We start from the raw sequence: 24,795 nt of genomic DNA, 5'->3' as shown, positions 1-24,795 counted from the left end.
ATAATTGAAATAATACTCGAGTCAAAAATTCTAAAATATTATATTTTATTGATCGCAGCAATTAAACATTTCGTATAATTTATTACAATCAAGTTTTGCATTACATTCAATACATGTAGACTAGAAAAATAATGATTTATATGTATATACACAAGATTAAATTCGCAACAAAAATGTCTACAAAGAAGGTACTTGTACGACGAGAAATACTGTGTGTAGAACCAGTCACCATTGAATTGTAACAGAATATTAATATTATAGATAATCGCGTGCTTATAAGATATTAGGTAACATAGAATTGAAAGATAGTTTCTATACAAAACAATTAGTAGCAGTTGCCAATTTATAATCATGTTTAATTTGTTTGTCATGTTTTAGCTTCAAAATATTTAGAAGTAGGAAAACTCAATCTTTCTATGATCACAATTATAATCATAATTATGATTATAATTATGCATATTCGATTGAAAATTTCCTGACTTTGGCTCAGTTAATAAATCAATATCATTTATCTGATAAACATAAATTAGTTTAGTACATTATATTACTAAAGATATCGACAAAGATTGAAGAATTGCCAAACACATAAGCGCATACGATCAACGTATTGCGTTTGCAAATATTTACAGATATGTATATATTATTATCTAATATTTAATATTATATAATATATAACGTAATATTTGATATAACTTACATATATATAATAATATTAAAATATTCATTTATACGATTAAAATATTTTGAGCTTTACAATAATTGATACTTAAAACAATATTTAAGAAGTAGAAAATGCACATCAATTGCACATTATATAAAAAATTGTATATTAAGATATATTACGTTAATTTTTTAACAGTTAAATAATAACACACATATATTAATCATTTGGTCATACAAAAATAAAATTTTATATATATATGTATTGAAATGTAAGATGACACATGGCTTTGTGTCACTCTAAAACTCTCGATTCATAACTGGTGTACTTAAATTCTTTAAATTGGCATCCAACCAACAAAATCGAGTATGGATGTGCAAAAGATGGCTAATTATTACATCATTGATTAAAATTGACAGCTGCTGCGCGTACTATGCATCATCGATATGATAATAAAAATAGAATTCGTAAACAAAAAAACGAGATGACTAATTACAATTTTATATAGAATCATTATTATTGAACAGTCTTAAAGTTTGCATTGAGGACACTCGACGAATCGTTTAAATTCATCTAGCTCAGAAAACAAGAGCAGCAACTACAGGATCATTGACAGAGCTGTCACTCGTGTTTCATCTTTGTTTATTATGCAGACTCTTTATTCTAGTTACGATTCATCACTATCGATGTGGACTGCTTCCGTAGCTACCTCAGGAGCAGAAGGTGGAGAAGGTGGTGGAGGAGGAAGAGGTAAAAAATTACCGTCTGATGACGTTGACGTTTGTCCCTCTTGTGTTGGCGATTTTGAGGATTTTTCATCTACCGGTGCTGGACATTCGAAGTGAACACAATGAAACACCTGTAAACATCAACGTCAGTTACCTATTACATCTTATAAAAATGTCTGGAGATATAATTGATCTAGTTAGACATTACCTCATTTGCAGTATTATGAGTGCCTACTATTTTTATAAAAACTACTGGACGGGGCGGATGAAAATGTATCGTCTGCCAAGATCGACAGGTCTCTTTAGTTTTATCAGCAACTAATACCCAATTCCATGCATTGCCTGATACTTCTATGTAATACGAGTAGGAGCGATTATCACAATCCCAAAGTAGTAATCTGTATAAATACAAAAACAACTCTAAAGACAGCTGTGTTATATATTATGTGAGCACATAAGTAGAAATCATACCGCATGGATGCTATCATATATGGCTGGCCTAATTGTACTAGAATAGATCCAGAGCCGAGTTGATGGCACGTATAACCGCTGTCCCAATCGTAAGTAGACGTGTCTCCATTCAATAAATTATTACGTGACCTAATTAATTAAGAAATAAAGTTTGAAAAAAATTTATATATTAGATATCATGTTGTATAGTAGAATGTAAATTTTTGCTTACCTACTCACACCTTCAATGACACATGCGCTTCGCTCGATAGTAGCGATATTTTTGGTGGGTACTATAAAGCCTTGTGAAAGTTTCTCAGTATGATTTGTGTAGTATGCTTCAAAATTGACAACATGAAAAACCTATCAAATTAAAACAGCAAATGCTTTAACACGCTTAGACTGTTACAGTAAATCTACACATACATATATATTATAACATTTTAATAAACTAAACATTTATTGTTATTTTATTTAATCTATATATGCATTATTTTTATTATATATGTACCTACTCTGATTATGTGTAATCCAGAAAACTCACCTTATTTACTGTGTTATTTGTTCCTACAATACGAATATAAAGCACTACCCTTGGCTCAAAATATAAATACTGCCAACTGCGACAAAAGTAATGTTTGTGATTGACAAGCATGACCCAATCCTTTTGATTCATAGATCCCTTTAATAAAATACCATTATAAAATAAAATCTATCTACATATATTTGTTTATACATATATATGCACGATACTATTACTGCAAAATATTCATACCTCTATATAATAAGAATAAGATCGCAAATCTAGATCCCATAGTAACATTTTTATATGATTTATAATATATTGTGATCCTAATTTGATAAGAATTCCATGCTCCTCTGTGTCAGATATGGTATGCCTGGTATAACCACGTTCCATATCATAGTTATGAGTATCACCATTAAGTAGGTAGTTACGCATTTCTCCCTGTAACACTTCAGCATCGTGAGACAGAGCAGCAACATTTTCGTCGACAAGCAAATGGCCACGATATGGAAGTTTTGAATCGGGAGTTTCTGTCTGTACAGTGATTGCGTCCAATAACGCATCTGACGATACTAATTGAGACGACCTTACGGTAGTTAAAAGGTCCGATAGTGGTATTAGACTCAATCTTAGTTGAGCTGTAAAAATAATTCGTGAAAACTTATGTATCTTCTGAAGATATACATTGCTTAAATGCAAGCCATCATTCATATAGACCTAGTACTTCAGCTGGGTCAACATCAGGATTGGCATTGACCCATAATCGTACAGCTGAAAAAATCTCTATCTCCGGTGCGCAGAAAGAATCCCTGGAGATTAATTCAGTTAGAGCACACGAACTCAACTGGAGAAAACTCTCATGCTTTATAACTTCAGATGCGTGGACGTCCATGTATTCAAAGCAAACCTGAACATCAAATTACATTAATTAATAAATCATAACTGTGTAGATCTTAATTACATAAGTATGTTAGATTTTGAAGACCAAGCAGATTTTGGAATAAAAATGTTAATATAATACTAACGTTAGTTAGAAATTCCAAGTGATATAAAATAGCAGTATCCAGAACCGAACATATATTCTTTATGTTTAATATTTCTCTGAGATAGTCAGATACAGCTGCTTCCAAGTCCATAAACCCATACAAATGCGCTAACGCGAGAATATCGAGAATGACCTGTAACAGAACAAAAATCAGAAAAGGACAAAAAGAAAATAGATAAGCCCATGTAAATTTTTTGAGATAAGATAATTTCCGAGATTGGTACCTCATCTCGCTCATTGGTGAGGGACATGCGTCCAGTGTAAATGTACTTGAGCAAGCCTTTGAATGCGGGCAACGACGCGGTGTTCAACTCTATTTCACTCTGCATGGACTCCTTCATGCCCCCGAAGAGCAGAGCGCGAAAGTACTCGCTGCGCGCGGCAAGAATGAGCTTGTGGCTACGGAACTTTTGACCCGCTACCACGATGGTGACGTCCGCATACTCCTCGGAGACGTACAACGAGCCGATGTCTTCAGAGACGAAGTGTATGTGATTTATCTCGCCCGATGACGAATTCAGATGGTGATGCGAGCTCATTTTCGGCGACAGCCACGCACCTGTACACACTTGTGCCGAGCTTTCTCCGTCGTGGCCACCAGGTTGTTTTCGACTGTCACAACATCGGCGACTCGTCACAGCAGCGTGTGACACCACCAGAAACGAGCAGAAACGAGATTCCACCTGATGGATCTCTACAGGCACGCACGTCGGTTACGTTTAGCGGCCGTGCGAATCACGATGAGAATGCAACGCGAATGGGTGAAAACTGTTAAAGAAGGGTGCATATGTGTACGCAAGAGTAACCTTGATCGATGAAATTGACGAGAAATAGATGTGTCACGTGAAAATTATTAGATTTCGCGCAATACCGTCGTTTGTCCAGCAAGTGCAACTACTATGCTACGAGTTTCTCTTATTTATTTCCATGAGACGTGTGCAAAATTAAATTCCACCAATTCTTATCGTCACAATTGTCACTAATGTGTGTCACTATCGAATCATATCGAATTTTTCGAAGCCTACTGGCAGTACTGGCCAACGCGAAGGCCAAGTCGCACATACGATCGGTCCATGTGCAACAGCTGCGCCTCCTAGAGTGCATTCTGATTCTTCCGTTAAAAATGTCCCCCCGAGAGGTATCCACATTTAATTAATTATAATATATATTAAAATTAATTAATTACTAAGTTTTGATTTATAAAAAGACGAGTGAAAAATTTACAAATTATGAGTCAAACGTAAGGTAAATATTACAAGGTTAACATATTTTTTTAATTAAAATTAAAGTTAAAATTAATTAATTTAGTTTCGTTAAAATTTACATGAACAAAAAACTAACTAGTTAAAAGCCACGTTAAGATTAAATTAATTTAAGTTAAATTAAAAGTTAACTTTAAAAAACATTATCCATATGTTAAATTAAAAATTCATGAGTTTTTGAATGACTTGTTAACTTTTTCAAAATAATATAATAATATAATATAGATCATCAAAGAAATTTAATATTTTATTTATATGAAATAACAAAGAAAAATTGATTTTTATGTAAGAATATATATTTTTTTTATAACTCTTTTTACATAAATTTTTAATTTAGGGAAAAAAGTTAATAAATCAAAGTTTATAAATTTCAAAAATAACATGGTTAAAGCAGAAAATTAAATCATTTAAAGTTCACTAAGTTAAGTTAAAGGTAATTATATAACTTTATTATGTAACTTTTAATACTTCAACTATGTATTTTATAGACATGTCGATAAAATTTAATACATTATAATAGAATGACAAAATATTAGGGTTGAATGACAGAAAAAGCGCGCGCGATTGTCGGTACAAACGCAAATCGCTCTATCGACAGAATTAATTTGATGTATCATTCCTACTTTACCCTTACAACATAGTTATTAAATATATAATGAACAATTATATCGGGTAGATGGCCGACTCTGTCAGGTCCATCCAATGTCCCTAGAAGGTAGAGGTTGGCTAGTAACTGCTGAAAGACAGAAAGAGATAGGAAGATAATAAAAAAAAAGGTAGAGGAGGCGGGAGAGCGAGACAGCGAGTGGCATGAATCTCCTGGGGGTCAATTCTATATTATTTACCTTGGTGAAAATTACAAAAGTGAGTAATTCACTAAAATATTTGTAATTTCATTGGTCAAAAGCTAGTGAATTTGCTCGCTTTTGTAATTTTTACTCAACTTATGTGATACAGAATCGACTTCCTGAATCTCCCGTGTGCACTATGCTCTGCGACTGATCGAGATGATTTTTCCCGCGACCAGGAGGCAGGAATAACCATCATCACGGTCAGGTAGATCCCATGGAAGGAGGAGGAGAAGGTGGAGGAGGAAGAGGAGGAGGCGGTTGAAACGAGAGAATCGCGCGCAGTGCCGCCGAGTGCCGCCGAGTGCCGCGGGACAGGAGGAAAGAGAAGAGTCTCGGAGGAGGGAGTCGGCGGCGGCGCGAGAGGCCACCACTGGCCACTAGCGACATGAGCGACACGAGCGACAAAGCCCGCGCGATGCACGGCGCGAGGTTGTGGCGCGCGACGCTGTACATCCCGGCGGTGGGCCACCACTCTGAGAGCAGCATCGCGCGTCGCAGCAGTTCCGCCGGGCGGTCCGTCCGGCTGGCCGGCCGGCCTCGTCGTGACCGAATCGGCTACCCACCCGCCCGCCTGCCACGCGCCGCATCGGAGATAGCCCCACGTGAGTGCATCCCTGGGACTCGCACGCATAGCACTCTCGTTACCCTCGGTTCTCTCTGCTCGCGGTCTGTCTGCCTCGAGTCTGTCTTCGACTCTCTTTTTTTTTGTCCACTTTTTCTTAGCATACCGAATGTGGAAGAAGAACGCTGGAGCCGAGGGGAACGAATCTGTCTCGAAATCTGTTGATTTTTTTTTCAAGGAGGGGAAGCACTTTGCGTGGTTACATACGATCGAGTGACACTGCATTTAATTTTCTGTAAGCTGAATTATTATGTGACTGTTGGAATAGGATTTTGCAATTCTTCCCGAGGATAGAGATTGAAGCATTAAAATTCATGTACAAATTGTTGAATATTAATGTACTTTGAGTGATAGAAGGGCAAACGAGGAAAACGTATGCAATCACGTAGAGTATTTGTCCTCTGGCGACTGAACGGATCTCAGATCGCTCGCAGTAGTAAAACGTAGCGAGTAGCAGACAATGCCCGGCCGATCCATCGTCTGGCCGCGCTAATTTACAATTTCAAATCCATTATTAATCCTTTCAGCGTTACGAACACGTAAATAGTAAATATAGTCCAACAAACGGCATATTGTGAATGCTAATGGCATACTGGGTTTGAAGTTTATGCATTTGCCTAATGTCCATTTCCACCGATACATCAACTTTGATCTCGATTTAGCTAACTCTTTATCCTTTTTCTGGTTCTAAGATTTAGAAAAAGAAGATAAGAAATAAGTTAAAGTCGAGGGGGTCAAAATCACTAGTTAAAATGTTCCACAGATTAAACGATTTCATTTGATTTCATACGATTTTATCTGATTATTTCATATTACCGATGCCTTTATCTTACTCTATAGATGATTTTAGATGAGAATTTCATAAAGATTTCATAATGATTTTGGAGGGACACTGTCCCACAATTACATTAAGTGGTTATCTCCTCGGTTAAACTAAAATCAAAATTGATATGTATCGATAGAAATGTACATAAACCGCGAACACAGGAGCATGTTTGTGCGTCCACAATCGAGTTTGCTGTTATATAACGTCTCTATAAAATTGTCTAGATAATCATCTAGATAAAGAAACAGATTTATCTTTATCTGCACTGTTGAAAATACCATGAAATTCAATGTATTTTTAAGTTACACATTAAATTTAATATAATTAATATAATTAAATTTAATGTGTCTATAATTAAAAAGCACATGCATAAAATTTAGTGAACTTTTGACAACATTAAATTTACATTAAATGTACATTAAATGTTTTCAATATACCTGCTTGAAATTTGCTTCCATTACACTACATTAAATTCTACTGCTGATTTTTAATAGTGTAGACAGCAAGATTTGATCTAATGTAACGGAAGCAAATTTCAAGCAGCTGCGTTAAAGACAATTAATGAAAAGTACAGTAAATTTCGTGCACATATTTTTCAATTATAGATACATTAAATTTTATGTATTTTAAATAAATTTCATATTTAACTTAACCCTCAGTTGACACACTATATTGGATTCGATATTTTGCCACCCTACCATTTTCATTTGCGTATATCTCTGTACGTAATGCACAGAAATTGAACAATTTTTTTTTAAATTGATATGCAGGAAGAAGATAAAATAGGTGCGAAAATCGAGACGTTGAATATATTCGAAATATTCAGAAGAGAAGGAGCAAACGATTTATCAATGCCAAGCATTTTTGTAAACAGCTTGGGTCTACGATACTCAGCTGAGGATTAAAAATATTAGACAAAACAGGCGCGCGCTATTATACGGAGCTTTTGATATCACATAATTTCATATAAATTAAAAATTTAATATTGCACTATTAAGCCCTCGATACATATAATCAAAATACGCGATCTCCGCGATAACAGCCGCCCACGAAGTTAGCACAGCGAGAAAACCAATTGGCATCGCTGAAAAGCGACAACTTCGATATTTTCGATATATTCTTTACATGCCTTTTTTTTAGAAAAAAAAAATAGGAGAATGAATTTCATGATATTTTTAACAGTGTAGATTATTATAATGTATATTATCTTCATCTTATTTTAAATTAAAAAGTGTTATTTTTTCAAATTATCTAAAATAAGGTGAAGAATAAAGTATTATTCTAAATGATAACACGACTGCGTTCTGAAATTTATCTCTGGTACAGCAGAAACTCTATAATATAACGTGAATTATAGATTTTTAGTACTGAGAATATAAATCGGAATGCAGCCCAGATTACACAGATCAGTATATAATAGTGCAATATTAAAAATTATAAATTTTCCTAAAATTATAAATTTTCCCAAAATTATAAATTTTCCCAAAATTATAAATTTTCCCAAAATTATAAATTTTCCCAAAATTATAAATTTGAATACTTTTACAAGGAATTTGGTCATCATATAATATGAATTATATATTCTATTTTTTAACATTGACTTTATTTATGCATGTCGATTCCAAAGAGGAATATTTTTTGTCAGATCAGTTTAGCCTGCTTGCAGAACTTTTGTTTTTAAGACAAAAATAAAGATTTAGAAATAAGCATAGGAATATATCGTTTTAAAATTAAGTGATCTTTATCTTATCTAAGATACATGTAACTTATTTTATCTTTATATAGATAATTTTATGTTATCTAAACGCAATACTGATCGTGGCAATAAATAAAAGCATTGAAAGGGTTAATCTCAAAAACTGACAAATAGCACACCAAATGCGTATGCTAGATTAGAAATTGAATCTTGCCGCAAAACTCGAGCTTGATTTCTGAATATATGATCTGATCCGGATGCCGACCGCAATCGTGAGTTAATTTTAAGGACGAGTATTGCGATTTTGATTGAATTTAATTAACATCAGCGGAGTATCGATCAGAATATCTGTGTGTATGTGTGTGTGTGTGTGTCTTCGCCGAACTCGCCTCCAATTAATTCGAAGAATGTTGTCGCAATAAAATTCTTTACAGTTTTTCCAAGAAAGAGAATTATATACATACTTCATCAAAAGTATTTGTAATTTGTATTTCGGTATCATACAATAGCTGCACAAAAAGGATTTTACTAAAACACAGATCTGAAAATAATTATGTTGAACAATTTAAGAACTTGTCTCGGATGTTTAATTTGTTTGCTAGAATGTCAAAACTGTTTGCAGTATCATTATCAAGCTGAGGCGTCTTCCAATATTATTTTTTTTATGGTCCAACATAAAAATATTTTCTAATCGGCACAGAAAAAAAATGCTAATTTTTTTCTGTGTAACTAAATTTTTAGATGCTGCCGTAAGATTTCTCTTTCCGTGTGTGTTTCAAATTCGACAAATATTCGGCGCGCAGCTCACGTTAGCCAAAGATTATAAAAATTGTTGTTAACATGTGGAATTTGGGTAAAACATTCAAGATTATGACGGTATCTCTAAAGATAATGTTAAATGTCATCTATGTATTTTAATGACCGTTAAATGGATATTAAATGTCTAGTTTTAATTTTTTGCACGCTGAAGAAGGGCCAATAAGATCTGAAACGTATGTTTGTATTGGAGAAAATTCAGAGTATCTTTGTTGACTTCTCAATATATTTATATAATAAAAGATTTATTGTTTTACTTAAAATGCAAAACTTGTTTATTTGGATCATTTTCTCTTTTTTGAAGCCTGTTTTTGCACATTACGAACTTAAATAATATTCTCGCCCCGAATATTCGAATTTGAAACATACACGGAAGGAACAATTTTGCTGCCGTATCTAAAAATTTATTCATGATTGTTTTAATTACGAATTTGATTGGAACAATATTTTAATAATTGAAGAATTAAATAATACTAAACGCCTCATATCGGAAATAATATTCTTAAAAAAAAAAATTCAGGTTTGAATCGTCATAGTGATACAGAATTGTTCGACCTTATTTATACAGAATTAATAGATAGCATCACGTAGATAATGAGTTCTTTATTGGCTGTAAGACAGTGGGCTGCGTAAAGAGGGGAGACTATTTAACTCGATTATTTCTTTCCACATCATTGTAGTTGTGTTTTTACATCGACATAGTCCGCTGTCTCATTATTTGGTCGGTTTTTTTTCCGTTTTGTTTTTGTAAGTTTTTTTAACATTTGATTTGACTACTTTATTTTATAATTGGATTCTTTATCTTTAGATTATAACTCACGGTAAACAATTTTATTTATTCGACTTTCTGAAGCTTGAGTGATGCGGGAAGAGGCTTAAAAATTCCTTTTTATTTTTGTGGATGTAATCTTTAATTGCTGCGGTTCACTGAAGAAGATTCAATAAAAGAATCGTAACGTATGAGTTATTAGAATTTTTATAATAATAAATTTTCTTAAGATGTATGTACACACTAATAACAGCGGTGATTCAGAAAAAGGCTTTAATATTCTAATGATTTTGATTCATTCATTTGAGTTATTTATATATTAGGAGTACAAATTGAAAACCGCCGTTTTCCAGTAGATGGCGCCAGCGGTAAATGCTGGCGCCAATCGTTAGATAAAAAATTTTAAATGTAAGGTTGGACATCTGGCAACAATTCCTTATCATTGCAGTTGGGAATTTTTATCGGCGTTATATATTTTTTTGTGATCGAAAATGTCGAAATTTGTGCCCAATAAGCGTCATTTGCGGGAAGTTTTGCTTTTTGCCTTCAATTCGAAAAAATCTGCGGCTGAGGCGCGTCGAATGATTGTAAAAACTTATGGTGAGGCTTCCATTAGTGAAAGAACGTGTCGAGAATGGTTCCAACGCTTCAAAAGTGGTGATTTCGGCGTAGAAGACAAGGAGCGTCCCGGACAGGTGAAAAAGTTTGAAGACGCACAATTGGAAACATTACTGAATGAAGATTCATCTCAAACGTAACAGGAGCTTGCAGATTCATTGGGCGTGACTCAACAAGCTATTTCACATCGTTTGAAAACCATGGGAATGATCCAAAAGCATGGACACTGGGTGCCATACGAATTAAAGCCGAGAGACGTCGAACGGCGTTTTTTCGCGTGCGAACAGCTGCTCCAACGGCAAAAACGGAAGGGTTTTCTGCATCGTATTGTAACCGGCGATGAAAAGTGGATCCATTATGATAATCCAAAGCGAAAAAAATCGTGGGGCTACCGCGGCCATGCATCAACATCGACGGCCAAGCCAAACATCCATGGCTCGAAGCTCATGCTGTGTATTTGGTGGGACCAGCTCGGCGTGATTTATTATGAGCTGTTGCAACCAGGTGAAACCATCACAGGAGCTCGCTACCGAACACAACTAATGCGTTTGAGCCGAACATTGCAGGAAAAACGGCCACAATACGAGCAAAGACACGAAAAAGTGATGTTGCTGCACGACAACGCTCGGCCACATGTTGCTCAGGTCGTTAAAACCTATCTGGAAACATTGAAATGGGACGTCTTACCTCATCCGCCGTATTCTCCTGACATCGCCCCTTCAGATTACCACTTGTTCCGATCAATGGCGCATGGCCTGGCTGAGCAACACTTCCATTATTACGAAGAGGCCAAAAACTGGGTCGATTCGTGGATCGCCGCAAAAGACGAGCAGTTTTTTCGACGCGGGATTCGTATGCTGCCCGAAAGGTGGGAAAAAGTAGTGGCCAGCGATGGACAATACTTTCAAGAATAAGTATGTAACCATTTTTCAACAATCAATCCTCAAATTTTGACAAAAAACGGCGGTTTTCAATTTGTACTCCTAATATCATTTTTATTAATTCTAAAAATTTAGTTACAATACATAGAAACAAATTAGTATCAAATCAACAATTCATATATAAGAAAGAGATAAAATCTATTGTTTCATATTGTTGCACTCGTTGGGTAAGGCACGTGGAACGCTCACGCAAGGAAACTCGAACCCGCGACACCAATTCATACACAATAATTTCCTTCGGACATACCTAACACCCCACTATAATAAGCGATCACCTTCTCTACACCCTTCTGAACTTGAGATAAAACCGCTCCTGTTGCATGATCTAAAGCATCTGTGTCCAGAGTAAATCTCCCTTCTTCTGTAGTGAATAATAATATTGGCGAAGTAGTTAAAACTGCTTCAACAGCCCAAAAATCTTTCGACAAGTATCATCTCATCTGAATTTAACTCAATTTTTAGTTAACACGAATAAAGGTTTAGTAATAGAAGAAAATCCTTCTAGAAGAGAGATATAAAACCTATAGTTTTATTATATTATTGCACTTGTAGGGCAAGGCATGCGTAACGCTCGCACGAAGAAACTCGAACACGCGACACGAAATGACACAACACTTCTTAAAAGGAACCCCAACTTTAATGATAGAACTTTGGTACAACAAAATCGCTAGCGTAACAGACGAAATGTCAACCCGACGGCTTCGCGTTCCGAAAACAGAACGTCAAGCAGGAACGCGCTTCTCCGAAAAAATCGATAAATCGATCTTCCTGCGGCCACAGCTGCAACTCGAACTCGGCCGGAAACAGGCACAACAATATATAAGCAAGATATAAAATCTTTCATCGTGAAGAAATTTTGTTTCTTCATGTAAACAAATTACGTTTGTTTAAGATTATTAAATTCTGTCAAGAAGATTTTATATTTTTTCAAATTGATAAAAATTATTATTCGGTAAGACCCGTTCTCCGATCGATATGGGCCGTCTCGTACTCGTGTTTGATAATTCAAAGAACATGCTGGATTCTGTCGGAACTTTTATCGAAGGCATAGGTTATGAAACGCTGTTCTCCGAGTTTACTTATCAAACTCGGAATAATACGTATACCGCCGTCGGCAGAGAGGAGAATATAAATTAGACAAATAGTCATTTGATAGGAGATTATCGATCGTTAGAAGTGCACGCAACCAATGTAAATAAGAATCTGACGAATATTGATTACGAGTTTACAGTCACGAGATTGCAACGAGAGGAATATCAATATTTGTTATTTACATGGAGCATTGTATTACCTCGAGTAAACTGTAATCGAGTATGGAAATGGCTCGATTATCCGTTACGCGCGTTTAACAATTGGTATAATTCGGTGTTTTATCTGCAAACAGGTAATTGCTAGTGTATAGACAATGAAACAAAATGTTATGCATTTTGTTCATGCATTTGATTAACAGAGAGAGAGAGAGAGAGAGAGAGAGAGAGCGAGAGAGAAAATTTGTTGAATTCATCGTGCATTTATTTATTTATTTATTTTTAAACTCTATGTGAGGGATGATGCTACTCGCGTACGGTCGCATCGGGCGAATAATTTCGCGTACACCTTACGCGCGAGAATGCCAACGAAATATCGAAAATAGAAAACCATTAAGTCTCGGCATCACGCGAGTTGCGTAATAAGAAACGGAGATTTAAGGAGTTTTACAGTTACACGCGCGTACGGGACGGAATGACACGGGTAATGCGCGCGTATCGGTAAAGGAGTAACTTCGCGTAGAAGTTTTGATGCCGGAGCGACGACGTGTGTGGAAGTTTATACGAGACTTCGAGGGAGATTTCTCGAAAGTTTTCGCGAGAGAACGCGACTCCTACCGAGATCCTCCTTTGATGCCTTCTCGGAAGAAACTCAAAATCCAGCTTATATCCGAGAATATATTCCCTTTCTTCTTATAAGCGAATAAGAGTATTCGCGGGCATTCCAAGTAGAAATAAGGAAGGACGAGCCGGTGAATTAATCCTTTAAGGACACGAGCTGATCGCGTCGCAATCTTTTGGTAAATTCGTTACGATTCCTCGAGGGAGTCCTCTCGATCTGATATAATGTCATTAGGGATACGTAATTACCGGTTCCTTCTCTCGTCGAGAGATTCTTTCCTCCAGACCTGTTCGTTTCGAATGCCAATCATTTCAGATATTGATCCGCGCGAGCGAGGCACACAACGTCTCCTTCCGTTCGCATCGTCACGCGCGTCGAAACGTAGAATTCCTTAAAATCCCGATACCACCACCACCACCACCACCCTTGACATTTTTCGTCGAATCTCGAGGGTTACAGTCGCGCATCAATCTTATATACATGCGCGCCACGATCTCTCGCACGAAATGGAACGAGCAATTGCGGCCTGGCTGGAAAACGATGCGGCAGAAAATGTCGTAGGTTTAGATAGGAGACATTTACCCTTCTATCGCCGAGCCGAGGCGAAATGAATATTGGCCTCTCTAGTCCCCTCCCTCTCTCCCCTCCATAATGATTTATTTATGTAACTTGCTTACTTATCGATTACGACGCGTTGCACGGGTGGGTGCATTGTTTATGGCATGCACTCGCTCATAAAAGGGCTTAGGTCAAATTCCGCGGTGCTATTCGAAATAATTTAATAGCCCCGACAGAATAGTTGATATTTCTCGATATTATAGCGCCTCGGATGATCGCAGTAATTGCACCGTGTCGCCCGAGTTTAAGCTGACGATATTCTAAAGTTCAAGATATAATGACATTCTGTTTGTTTTGCGCGATTGGCGCTGCAGCGTCAACATTTAAATCTGTTTTATCACCTGCCTGAGAAAAATTGACTCATATCTTGTTTGCCTATCGAATGGGGAAGATAATCCACTGTGGGGAAAAAAATTGCTTTCTAAATCTGCTCGGAGATGATTTGTGTATAAGGGAACAGGGGGTAAGATGAAGATTTTGTCGATTTTTCCTAATTTCTATGATAATGTAGAAATAACAATCCTCTTTTTTTTGTCATATTAACTGAAGTCTTTTGTTTATCAACAGTAAAAATTAGAAGCTGTTGTAGAACAAATTAGAATTTTTTAAAATTTACATTGACATATTTTAAAACATGTCAATTTCGTCATTTTGCCTCCACATGTGGATAAGATAACTTTTAATGATGGATAAGATTCGTCATTTGTTGTTAACTTGGAAAAATTAATAATTCGTCATCTTGCCCACCTTTCTCCTATACGTATTTCATATTTTTTCTCGCGAGGGTGTATTCTGTCGTTTCGCGGCGAAGATACCTCTCGCCTCCTTTTGCCACTTCTTTCTGGGCGATCGTGTCCTACGGAGTGCAATCTCCCGCAGTGGGCGTTACTCCCCGGCAAATTCGAGGCGAAACGCAGTTTCGCATTACACGTCGAGTGGAAGCACTTAATGGTCGCATGAAAGGAAGTTGGGGGTGTATCCTATGTTCGAAACAAGATATCAACAGCATCTTTAAGGATCGAGTGATTTTTCCACGGGGTCGACGGGTTGGGTAACAGATTTCCCTCTGTCCTTCGAGTCTTCGATTATCGGAATTGGATTGTCGGGAGTCTTTAGGGAACGTAGACGACGATATTTCGAGCTGCCAATAAATACGAGGTATTACTCGGAATTTAGAAAGGAGGAGGAGTAGGAGGAGGTAGTTACAAATTTAATAACGGTTTATCGTGTACAAACCGCGTTACTCGAGAAACTGTAATATCCTGTCGTCATTACGTGGATGTGAAAATTAATGTACGTATTAGGCGACCGATGACTCGGTGGCCGCCGGCTCTTGTATCGACACGCGCGACACGTTCGACGATTGAGGTTTTCCCCTGGAGAGACATTAGCGAGCCGACGTTACGCGCCATGCGAAGGTCAGTCTCGAGCCCAGACCGATGATTAATATTCGCGAATGTAAAGTAGGCGATACGTGAGGCTAGATAATTTTTACCTGTCTAACGTTAATACGCGGATAATCGAGACGAGGGATAATCGTGTTTTCTCGTGCTAACAGCTGTCACGCCGGATATAAATGACAACTCCCCTGGACACGACAGTCCTCTGGCGATCCTTATTACATAATGGCATTAACGACTGGCTGGTCGTTCCCGCGGCAAGGGACGCCGGATCGATCGCAAAACGATTTCGCAGAGGAAAGAGAGAAAAAGAGGATCCCGCACGCTCCGGCGAAACAAAGAGATTTAACGAGGCCGCTTCGAGCACCGAGTTCCTGCAAACCCGATTGCACCGACGTTGATTATCGTTAATCCCGATTAATTTAATCCGTCTTCCTATATATCACGCGATAAAATTGTAACTCGTGAAAGATCAAAGAAAAATACTCGTCATTATATCTCTTTGCAATTAAATCCAACAACGACATTCTATCCAGGTCCGTTTGAATTACAGTAACTTTTCATTAGTGTGACAGCTCATGGAGATTTAATGGTCCGGTATCAAATAGCGCAAATAACAAAGCTTCCAGGATATCCCGTACAATTTTGAAATAATTTAAAGATACGCGGAATCTCACGTCTCGATGTGTACGTCGCGGCTTTAAAGCGATGCTGGAACGACGGACGAACTCACTCGACATCGGTACCGCAGATTTTTCTTCGATAGAGAGTCGAGTCGCGAGCGAGGCGAGGTATAAGGGAAATAGCGCTAAAGCGAACGGGCTAACGCTCTCTGTCGAGCGCACTCGTGAATACATTAGCTTATCCTTGTCTTCGATTTCAACGCCATCTAATGCAAGATCTCTTGATTTCCATGAACACGATTACTGCTCTTCGCACCAATTCCGCGTGCGAATTTACGTAAACAATTTTCAGACACTTATTTCTCTCATACTGAAGCTTCTAGAATTAATCTGCTAGCGCCGTATTGTGCTTTCGCTTAATTCATATGCTGGAAACTAATTATTTCATACGTACGGAGTTGAAAACTTTTATATGTCGTGTTGTCACGAGTCGGCTGCAGAAGTCGATAATTAAATTATAATTTTTCGCTCTACTTTTGTTTTTCGTATTAAATTGTAATTTCCGATGTATGTTTTTGACGCTACTTTAATCGTGAAAAAGAATTTTGTAATCTGCAAGTCAATTAAAAGATCGGAGTGTCCAAAAATAATCGCGTACCGAGACCGATCCAGCATCGCCTTAAGTGATAACGATTCCGACGACCGCCGCCGATGAAACGGTACAAAATACTGAGAATCGAGATAAAGGAGAGAGAGAGAGAGAGGGAGGGAGAGACGTTATCTCGAGGCTATCCGGGGATATCGCCCGCACGGGTCGCATCCTGAATGCGGCACGATCGAACAACGACGGTGCAATATATATTGCGCCCGCGCGCAGCTATTCGTATTCGTAGAGCTGAACTCTCCGAATGCGGATTTCAAATCCCGACACCTGCGGCTGTTATTCTGTCCTCCCTGGTCCGCGTTTCCCCAGACCTCGAATAGAAATTCCAAAGAGGACGCGCCCCCGGCGAGCGTCATCCGCGCCTCGGATGGAGCTCGGGCGCGCGCGATGACGTCTTTCCTGGTGCACGTGTAGCAAAAATGAAAAGAGGAAGAAAAAAAAGCGGCATCACGTTCAGCGAGCGATACTCACGTTCCATGAAACACGAACGTCCGATCGTGTCGGGATACTCTGAATAAAAAAATCGTGGGCTTTTATAATGACGTGGGATTTAAGCGCGCCTGCAGAGCATAAAATGTAATTAAGGTGACGTATATCGTTATATCATTTATCTCTTCTGGACGGATCCGGCTCTCAGCCCGGGCTGGAACTGGGCCAAGTGTGTTAGGCGTTTAGGGTAGATTTAAGTGGGTGGTCGGTGCCATTGGCTTTGTGAATAATTTCTCGCATCGTTAGGCTTGGCCTAAGGAAAAGCGTGGTGACTTAAATTTTCATTCTTTGTCGCGCCCAGTACATTATTCACCGTCGACGGCGTAGAATTTATCTCTCTCACGACTACAAAGGACCGGACTTGCTCGACAGCAAGTTGAACGGAATTCTCGGCCAAAGTCCTCTCTAATCCGAGTGCCTTGTCTTATTAAACGTCTTGCTCGTGTTCCCAACTTCTGCTCGGCTCAACGGGAGAATCCCTTTCGGAAGATCCCTTCGCTCTCTCTTTCTCTCTCTCTTTCTTTCGCTACAACGATTCCTTTCTATTCGATCTCGCTTTCACCCTCGACGGGTCTTCGGCACATGATACTAAACTGCTGAAAGACGCACGGAACTAAAGGAGAACTCGCGCGCTGGCAGTTCGATGCGCGTTTCACAACTCGGCGTTACATGTAACAGAACTTTCCGTTCGGGAATGTATTTTGTGTGTACGTCCTTTTTAAAAAGGACCCCGCACAATCCTTATAAAAATTGGATTTCGGTGGAATTGGCTAAAAATTTGATATATTGTACATTTTGTCATCCTGACAAAAAGTTTCCATAGTCACAACCCCCGCTAATTGACCGTTTGATCTTTATGAGACGCTACTCTCCTCAAAAGTGTTTAATGTCACAATATCTTATTCTCGACGAGTGAGATACATGCCTATGTCATTATTTACATGTTTTAATTATTTCTGTGTGCAATTTTGGCAACTCTGCCCAGAAAAGTCTTTTCTTCGATAGGTTGTTCAGAATCGGCGTTATAAAACCGTAGGTCCCATATATTTATGGATATATGAGAAAAGTTCACCTACACGCCGACAAGTATGTGATAAACAGAAAAGGAATAAAAAAAAGTAACTAAAAATACTTATCATTTCCAAGAACAGAAAAGATTCAACTTAAAATAAAATAAAGAAAAACGCCTAAAATATTAACAATTACATATGATTAAAGCGCTTTTAATAAAACAAAAAAAAATATTCTAAATCGTTACGCTTTAAAGCATAGTTTAATTAAAAACATTGTTTGGAATTAAAAGCAAAACATAATCGATTGATAAATTCAGTTATCAATGTATGTTGACAAACTCTATTGAAACATGTTTAACATAAAAAAGTAGTGCATTAGCAATATTACTGGACGAAAACGATAAGGGAGATAGATATTCGTAGACGAATAGAATATGACATTCGTTCAGTGGACCGCGTGATTAAGTAGTTCACTGAGATACAATAGTCGCTGCACGAAAAAATAAGTGAAAAATGTGATAGAAAAAAGCGGTTTAAAACATTAAAAATATATAATACTAAAAGTTGCGCAGTCTATTCGATTCTATAGTTTAGAGTTTTCCTAAAGAGAAAGAGAGAAAGGGGGAGGGGGAGAAGAGAGAAAAAGAGAGAAACTATTCTATATGATTTCTGCGTGTGCTTATCGCATATTCACTACTGTTAACTGTGTATCTTTGAGTATCATCAAGTATGCATCAAGTCAAATAGAGATGGGATTGGTTTATGTCTGTCTTGCACATCTTCCAGTTTTATATGCTTTAATAGTTTGAAATAGTTTCCAGATAATAATAATAATATTATAGAGAATATTATAACTGAATAAATCTAATAAATATATTGAAAATTATTTGACGACAATTCAAATCAATCAAAGTGTGGATTATTGCTTTTGTACGTACAGTAAGTTGCATCATTAATAAGATTAATTGTAATCTTGAATAAATGAAGCTGGCATGCACCTAACTCGTTGAAAATAAGACATTGTGACATTGGACACTTTCGAGAAGTAGCATCTCATAGAGGTCAAACGGTCAATTATTGGGAGTTGCGACCATGGAGACTTTTCATTAGGATAACAAAATATACAACATGTCCAATTTTTAGCCAATTTCACCGAAATCCAATTTCTTTAAGGATTGTGGCGGGATCCTCTATCTTTCCTCCCTCGGAAGTTTGCATTATGAATACAATCTTTTCGCGGCACGTATTTCTCTCTCTCTTTCTCTCTCTCGTGCGCGCGTGATCAATCAAACACAGAGTAAACCAGTTGGGGAACGCGCACGGAGAATTCCCCTAAAAATAGGAATTTAATGGATATATACAACGCGGAAGAAATATCGAGCCGTAGGGACAGAGAGACGAGAGAGGGAGAGATAGCGGCGCGTGCGGATGTGTACCCGGCGAGATTCATTTTCCGTATCGATTCGGTTTTCAGTGTTGCGTCTGGCTGGCAGCATCGGCCTGTGTAGCCAACCGGGCGTATATTTATACAGTTTGGCCCGAGTGATAGAGCGACACGATGTAGGTAAACAGAGCCGATGAGGCTATAAGAGACGAGAGAAACTCTCTAGATGGATCTTTTCCCCATCGTCTTTCCCGTCTTCCTCGAGGGAGGAGGAGGAGGGGGGGGGGGAGTTGAAGGAGGATAGAGCTCGCTAATGCAATATAGGCGACAGTGTAAACGAGAGGCGGGTCCACACGGTCCACGATGACGTGGGTTGATAACATCGGGAGGAAGGAAAGGAAGGTGCACACTATACACGAGGGCTGACAGAATAGAGCGGAGCATCCTCTCGGGTCGATGACCCCGCGGGAGAGACCTAAATACGCCCGCGAGAAAGAAAGTTGCGCCAAAAACAGCCTCTGCGAACGGGCGAAGAGGCGGCGGCGGATGGCGTGAAGTAGGTAGCATTAGCCCGCGTGTTTTTTTTCTCGCTCTACACGCCGAGAAAAGTTGCTTCCTTTCGATCGTTTTTTTGTTTTTTTATCACAAAATCGATAGAGGCACCGCACGTTTCACATTGGAAGAAGAAGGGAATAGGATGGTCGCGAAAGTACGGATAATAAAGCTATTTTAAACATTGATTACCAGATTCGATAAAATTTTTCGAATCGAGTGTATCGAGGGTGAAACGGGAGAGGACTAGCGCTAGCCGTTCGAGTATCCATCGCGGAGGTTCTAAATTCCGCTAATAAGCAGGAGTGATTATTCAATCGATCTCCACGTGCGACCTGAGAGTAGAATGCTGTTTATCGCGCGATTATACAAGTTCGCGGGTTTGACCAAATCGACACGCGTTAAAAATAGTCTGTGACATTTGGACACTGACTTGCCCTAGAATTTGTCTATAAACGGTGAGACGGCGAGTTAAATGCAGCCTCGAACACGAGGATCGGTCCTGCGCTTCAATGTCGGAATATAAATAGCTTGACAAGCACTGAATTTCATCAGAAATTTCGTAGAAATAGATAACAAGACATCGTTTCTCGATTAATCCTGATTGAGGTTGCTTTTTTTTCACTCTATCGTATCGGACGCTAAATTTACACGTTAGAAGTTCAAGTTTTTTTCTTACGAAATGGCCGAAGAAAAATTTGCTCTTTCACGAGGCTGTACACGTCCCCTGCCAAAAAGATCGCGCGATGGATCTGGGACGTCTTTTCTCGCGGCGCTCCCAGATCTCGTTTAGCACTTCCATCTGTGTCCAAGAAAACTTACAAAGGCACGTCAGCAAAAGAGAAAAAGAATGTCCGTGCGTGGGTGTGCGCGCGTTTGTTAGAATGTTCATTGCACGAGTGGAGATAAATTTTTAACGAGCGTCCAGTCGCGATAAGGGGTTGCAGTAATAGCGCGTGCAGGCGTGCAGGTAATATCCGTGATGCACCCCCGGCCATTTTAATGGCCATTAGCGAAGTTGAGCCGGGAGCCCGGGGTCGAATCATGCTATTCGCCACCGGGACATATCCCGGGCGAGTTTCTCGTAAAATTTTACAACGCTCTACCCACTCGAGATGCATATATATGCCACGTACGTATGCGCGTGCATATGTAGGATAATACTCGGCGCTACTACTTCTCGCCAAATTACGTCGTTTGTTCCGCGTACTGTCGAGCGACTCGCAAGGAAATTCGTTTGCGTTGGCTTCGCGCCACTTCGCGCGACGCGACGCGACGCGACGCGCTCCAGTTTGCTCGAGGCAAAGTTTTGATCTCGTTCCGCAGCCCGTCGACCGAGAGGTGACCGAGAATCGCTGGAGGAAACGCTCCGAGAACGATCAGCTCCGAGTCGGCGGCCACCCTGCGTATCTCCCCCGCGGAGTCCGTTGACGCACGACACACGCTCGCCGCGCCGACGATACGTCCTCGTTTCTTTTATTGCCGTGGGACTCTTAGATTATTGCGTCGACGACGGGCGACGTTTGGTGCAAACGACGTGCAAGCGACCGCCTAATGTCGACGCTGCTTACCATGGGAATAAAAAGCCGCGGCTCGTTACTTATGTTACATCGTTTATATACCTCATATACACGTTCGCCGGTGAACGGAATCTCTCGTGTAGCCCCGCTACGTTTTATACGAGCGAGATTACGTTGCAGAATTGCTACCGCGCCGTCGTGGGTGTATCAAAACAGCCTCTTTTTATGTGTTATTTCTTATCGTAATGTCGCTTTTAAACTCTTTTTCTCGAATCGCGAGCTTCGCGATAGGAGAGCTGCAACAGAAATTTCCAAGCACGCTCGCCCGTCGCGTCGTTCGGAACTTCTCCGCTGTTGAACTCGCGATACGACGTCTATTTTCTATCGATTACTATAGAAGGAACAAATTTCGACGATACGTCGCGCCGTAATTGTATATCCGGCGGCAGGTACGTCTGTCTCATCTGTCTCCGTTGATTTCTTCGTGGACTTTCGAAACGTGCAGTTTCACGTATCGCTCGAACGAGAGATACGTGACTTAATTCTCGTTTCTCGATCCGCCGCCGATCCGTGCGAAACACCAGCCGATATATCTTTAGAGTTTCCGCTGCTTCGCAAACTTTACCACAGCTTCGCGTCTCTCTCGCAGAATTTATAAAATATTAAACGCAGCGGAGAAGACTCGGGGGGGGGGAGGGGAGGGGGAAGGAAAAACGGGGCAAGCGTCATTGCCTCGTGCGACTCACCTCATCAGCTGCAATCGGCGATTTCAAAAATCTCCCGTGCGCGAGGGAGAACGAACGAAGATGGATGCGGCGTTACGTAAAAGCCACGAGAGCGCGATGTCGTTCACGATCGGTCCGGCTATTTTTACCACTGTAAAATACAACTAAGGAAAAGATTGCCATCCCGCGGAATGTCGCACGGCGATATCTGTGTCTATATATCCGCAAGTCTAGTGTTTTCCTTTTATTATTTATCCACCGCGCGCCGAAGGATAATTTTAGCAGGTCTGCCGACGATATTCTCCGGGTTCTACGTATCTCCCGCAATTTTCCCGTATCCCGTGCACGGGCATTCAGCTTTGACGCACAGAATAAACCAAACACTTGAGATGCCATAGCGATGGATCTTCTCGTCGACGGGAGATAAAGAGGACGGTAGGAAGAGGTAGTTGAAAGGTACTGTTACGAGAATCGAGATATGAGTAATGTCTCGGTATACGTGACGCGTAACGCAATTAGACCGCACGTTGAAGTTGCATGTGCGTTGATGTACCTAATATAAGGGCACTTCGCACAGAGCCGCAGCTTCGCAAACAAGTTAATCGTGGCGGTCTCCGCGAGACCAGGAGAGAGGAAAAGTCAGAGAGAGAGATATGTGTGTATATATATATATATATATATATATATATATATATATATATATATATATATAGGGAAGAGTTGCCAAATGCGTACCACTCAAGTTAACTTTTATTTTATTATATTTCGCATTTGGTGCTGTTTTGGATGTAAATCAAAGTTCGAAATTTCAGCTCGATGTTTCAGTTATTTATTATTTATACCTGTTAAACCTTTCAGTAATAATAAACTAGTTTGTTATAAGCTTTTCTGTAACATTCTGCGAAAAGTGTGATTTAGAAATCGCTTAAATCATGCCTATGGTCTGGTTTAATTGTATCGTCTTCGAAAATTGAATTTATGAATTAAAGTAATCAAAATTATAAGAAACGATTGATTAATATTTATTCTATTAATAATTTATCGAAAAAGCAATTAAACATTTAACAATTAATAAATAAAATACTGAAAATGTAAGAACATCGAAATAAAATTGGCTTAAGTTTATTTTCTTAATTGGCAAATTTTTATTCATAGCAATTACTAATTTTATTATTATCACTTATTAATCTTACATTAATATAGTTTCTTTATAGAGTAAAATTTGTAAAGGAAATTAGGAGACTTGTTAGAGTTTATAAAAAATCGATTCAGTTTTATTATAATAATTGCAAATATCTATATACAATGAATGTAAAATATTCTACAGCAAGTTTTCTTTTATGAAAATATCTCCATTCCAAATAAAATTACATAATTACATCAGTAGAAGCTAAATAAGTCGACGAAAAAATTACATCAAATATACCTAATTTTCTAAAATGCTGATAGCAGTATGCGCAAAACAAAATGAAACTTGTTAAATTTTTGTCTGTATTACTTAATTCTCATTTACTTTTTATTTGGCCATTAAACATTGCTTATGTAAAATAAAAATGTAAAAATGTTGGAAAGATACGCTTTCAGCAATTTTCCCCTATATATCATTGTCGGGTGCGCGAGCAGGACATTTCTTTCATACGCTGCGATTGTTCTTACGGTTTTTACGTCCTTTACGGAGGGAATTATTTGCGGACCGCGCGCGTTTATTTTCAAACCTACGACGTAGCTAATTTTCCACGCCGCGACACCAGAATTGCTCGGCCGGGCGCATCCTCGTCAAACTTTTTTCCGACGACGGTGAAAGGGACGGAGCGCGACAAAGCGCGACCCTTTCGACGGAAGAAGGTGATGTGTCAGTATTATATGTCTGCCCTCCTTTGTAGGACGTAAACCGCATTTACGACCCGGCCAGAAAGAGAGCTAGAGAGCGAGACGCGGCTTTATTGGCACGCACGTGAAGCGTTCGCCGCACAGCCGGGAATTGCTAACGAGTATACTGATTTAGATGTTTTCTCTCTCTCTCTCTCTCTCTCTCTTGCTTTCTCTTTATGTTTAGAGAATGCCATTTTGGGAAAACTCTTAATTACGATATTGATCCGTCAGCCTCGTGCCACTCGGGCATCCAAT

General features: G+C 38.8%; 2 protein-coding genes across 2 annotated transcripts in view; one reads left to right on the top strand and one right to left on the bottom strand.

The window, feature by feature from the left end:
* Positions 1-28: 28 nt before the first annotated feature.
* Positions 29-4,476, bottom strand: LOC105199410 (BTB/POZ domain-containing protein 9). The gene is made up of 9 exons (XM_011166521.3): positions 3,635-4,476; positions 3,391-3,543; positions 3,083-3,272; positions 2,615-3,003; positions 2,384-2,521; positions 2,072-2,202; positions 1,861-1,989; positions 1,598-1,787; positions 29-1,520 (listed from the first exon to the last, which is right to left on the bottom strand). Exons 1-9 carry the CDS (start codon positions 3,947-3,949, stop codon positions 1,329-1,331), a joined length of 1,827 nt encoding a protein of 608 aa, XP_011164823.1. The 5' UTR covers positions 3,950-4,476; the 3' UTR covers positions 29-1,328.
* A 1,457-nt stretch (positions 4,477-5,933) lies between these two features.
* Positions 5,934-24,795, top strand: part of LOC105199406 (diacylglycerol kinase eta) — a 45,925-nt gene continuing 27,063 nt past the window's right edge. The window contains exon 1 of the mRNA XM_026133855.2: positions 5,934-6,125. The gene's annotated coding sequence lies outside the window, so the exon portion shown is untranslated. The remainder of the gene's footprint in view (positions 6,126-24,795) is intronic.

This window comes from Solenopsis invicta, chromosome 3 (assembly GCF_016802725.1).
Source record: "Solenopsis invicta isolate M01_SB chromosome 3, UNIL_Sinv_3.0, whole genome shotgun sequence".
NCBI lineage: Eukaryota > Metazoa > Arthropoda > Insecta > Hymenoptera > Formicidae > Solenopsis > Solenopsis invicta.
The sequence above is the reverse complement of the archived record's forward strand: the minus strand, read 5'-3'. Positions and strand labels throughout refer to the sequence as shown.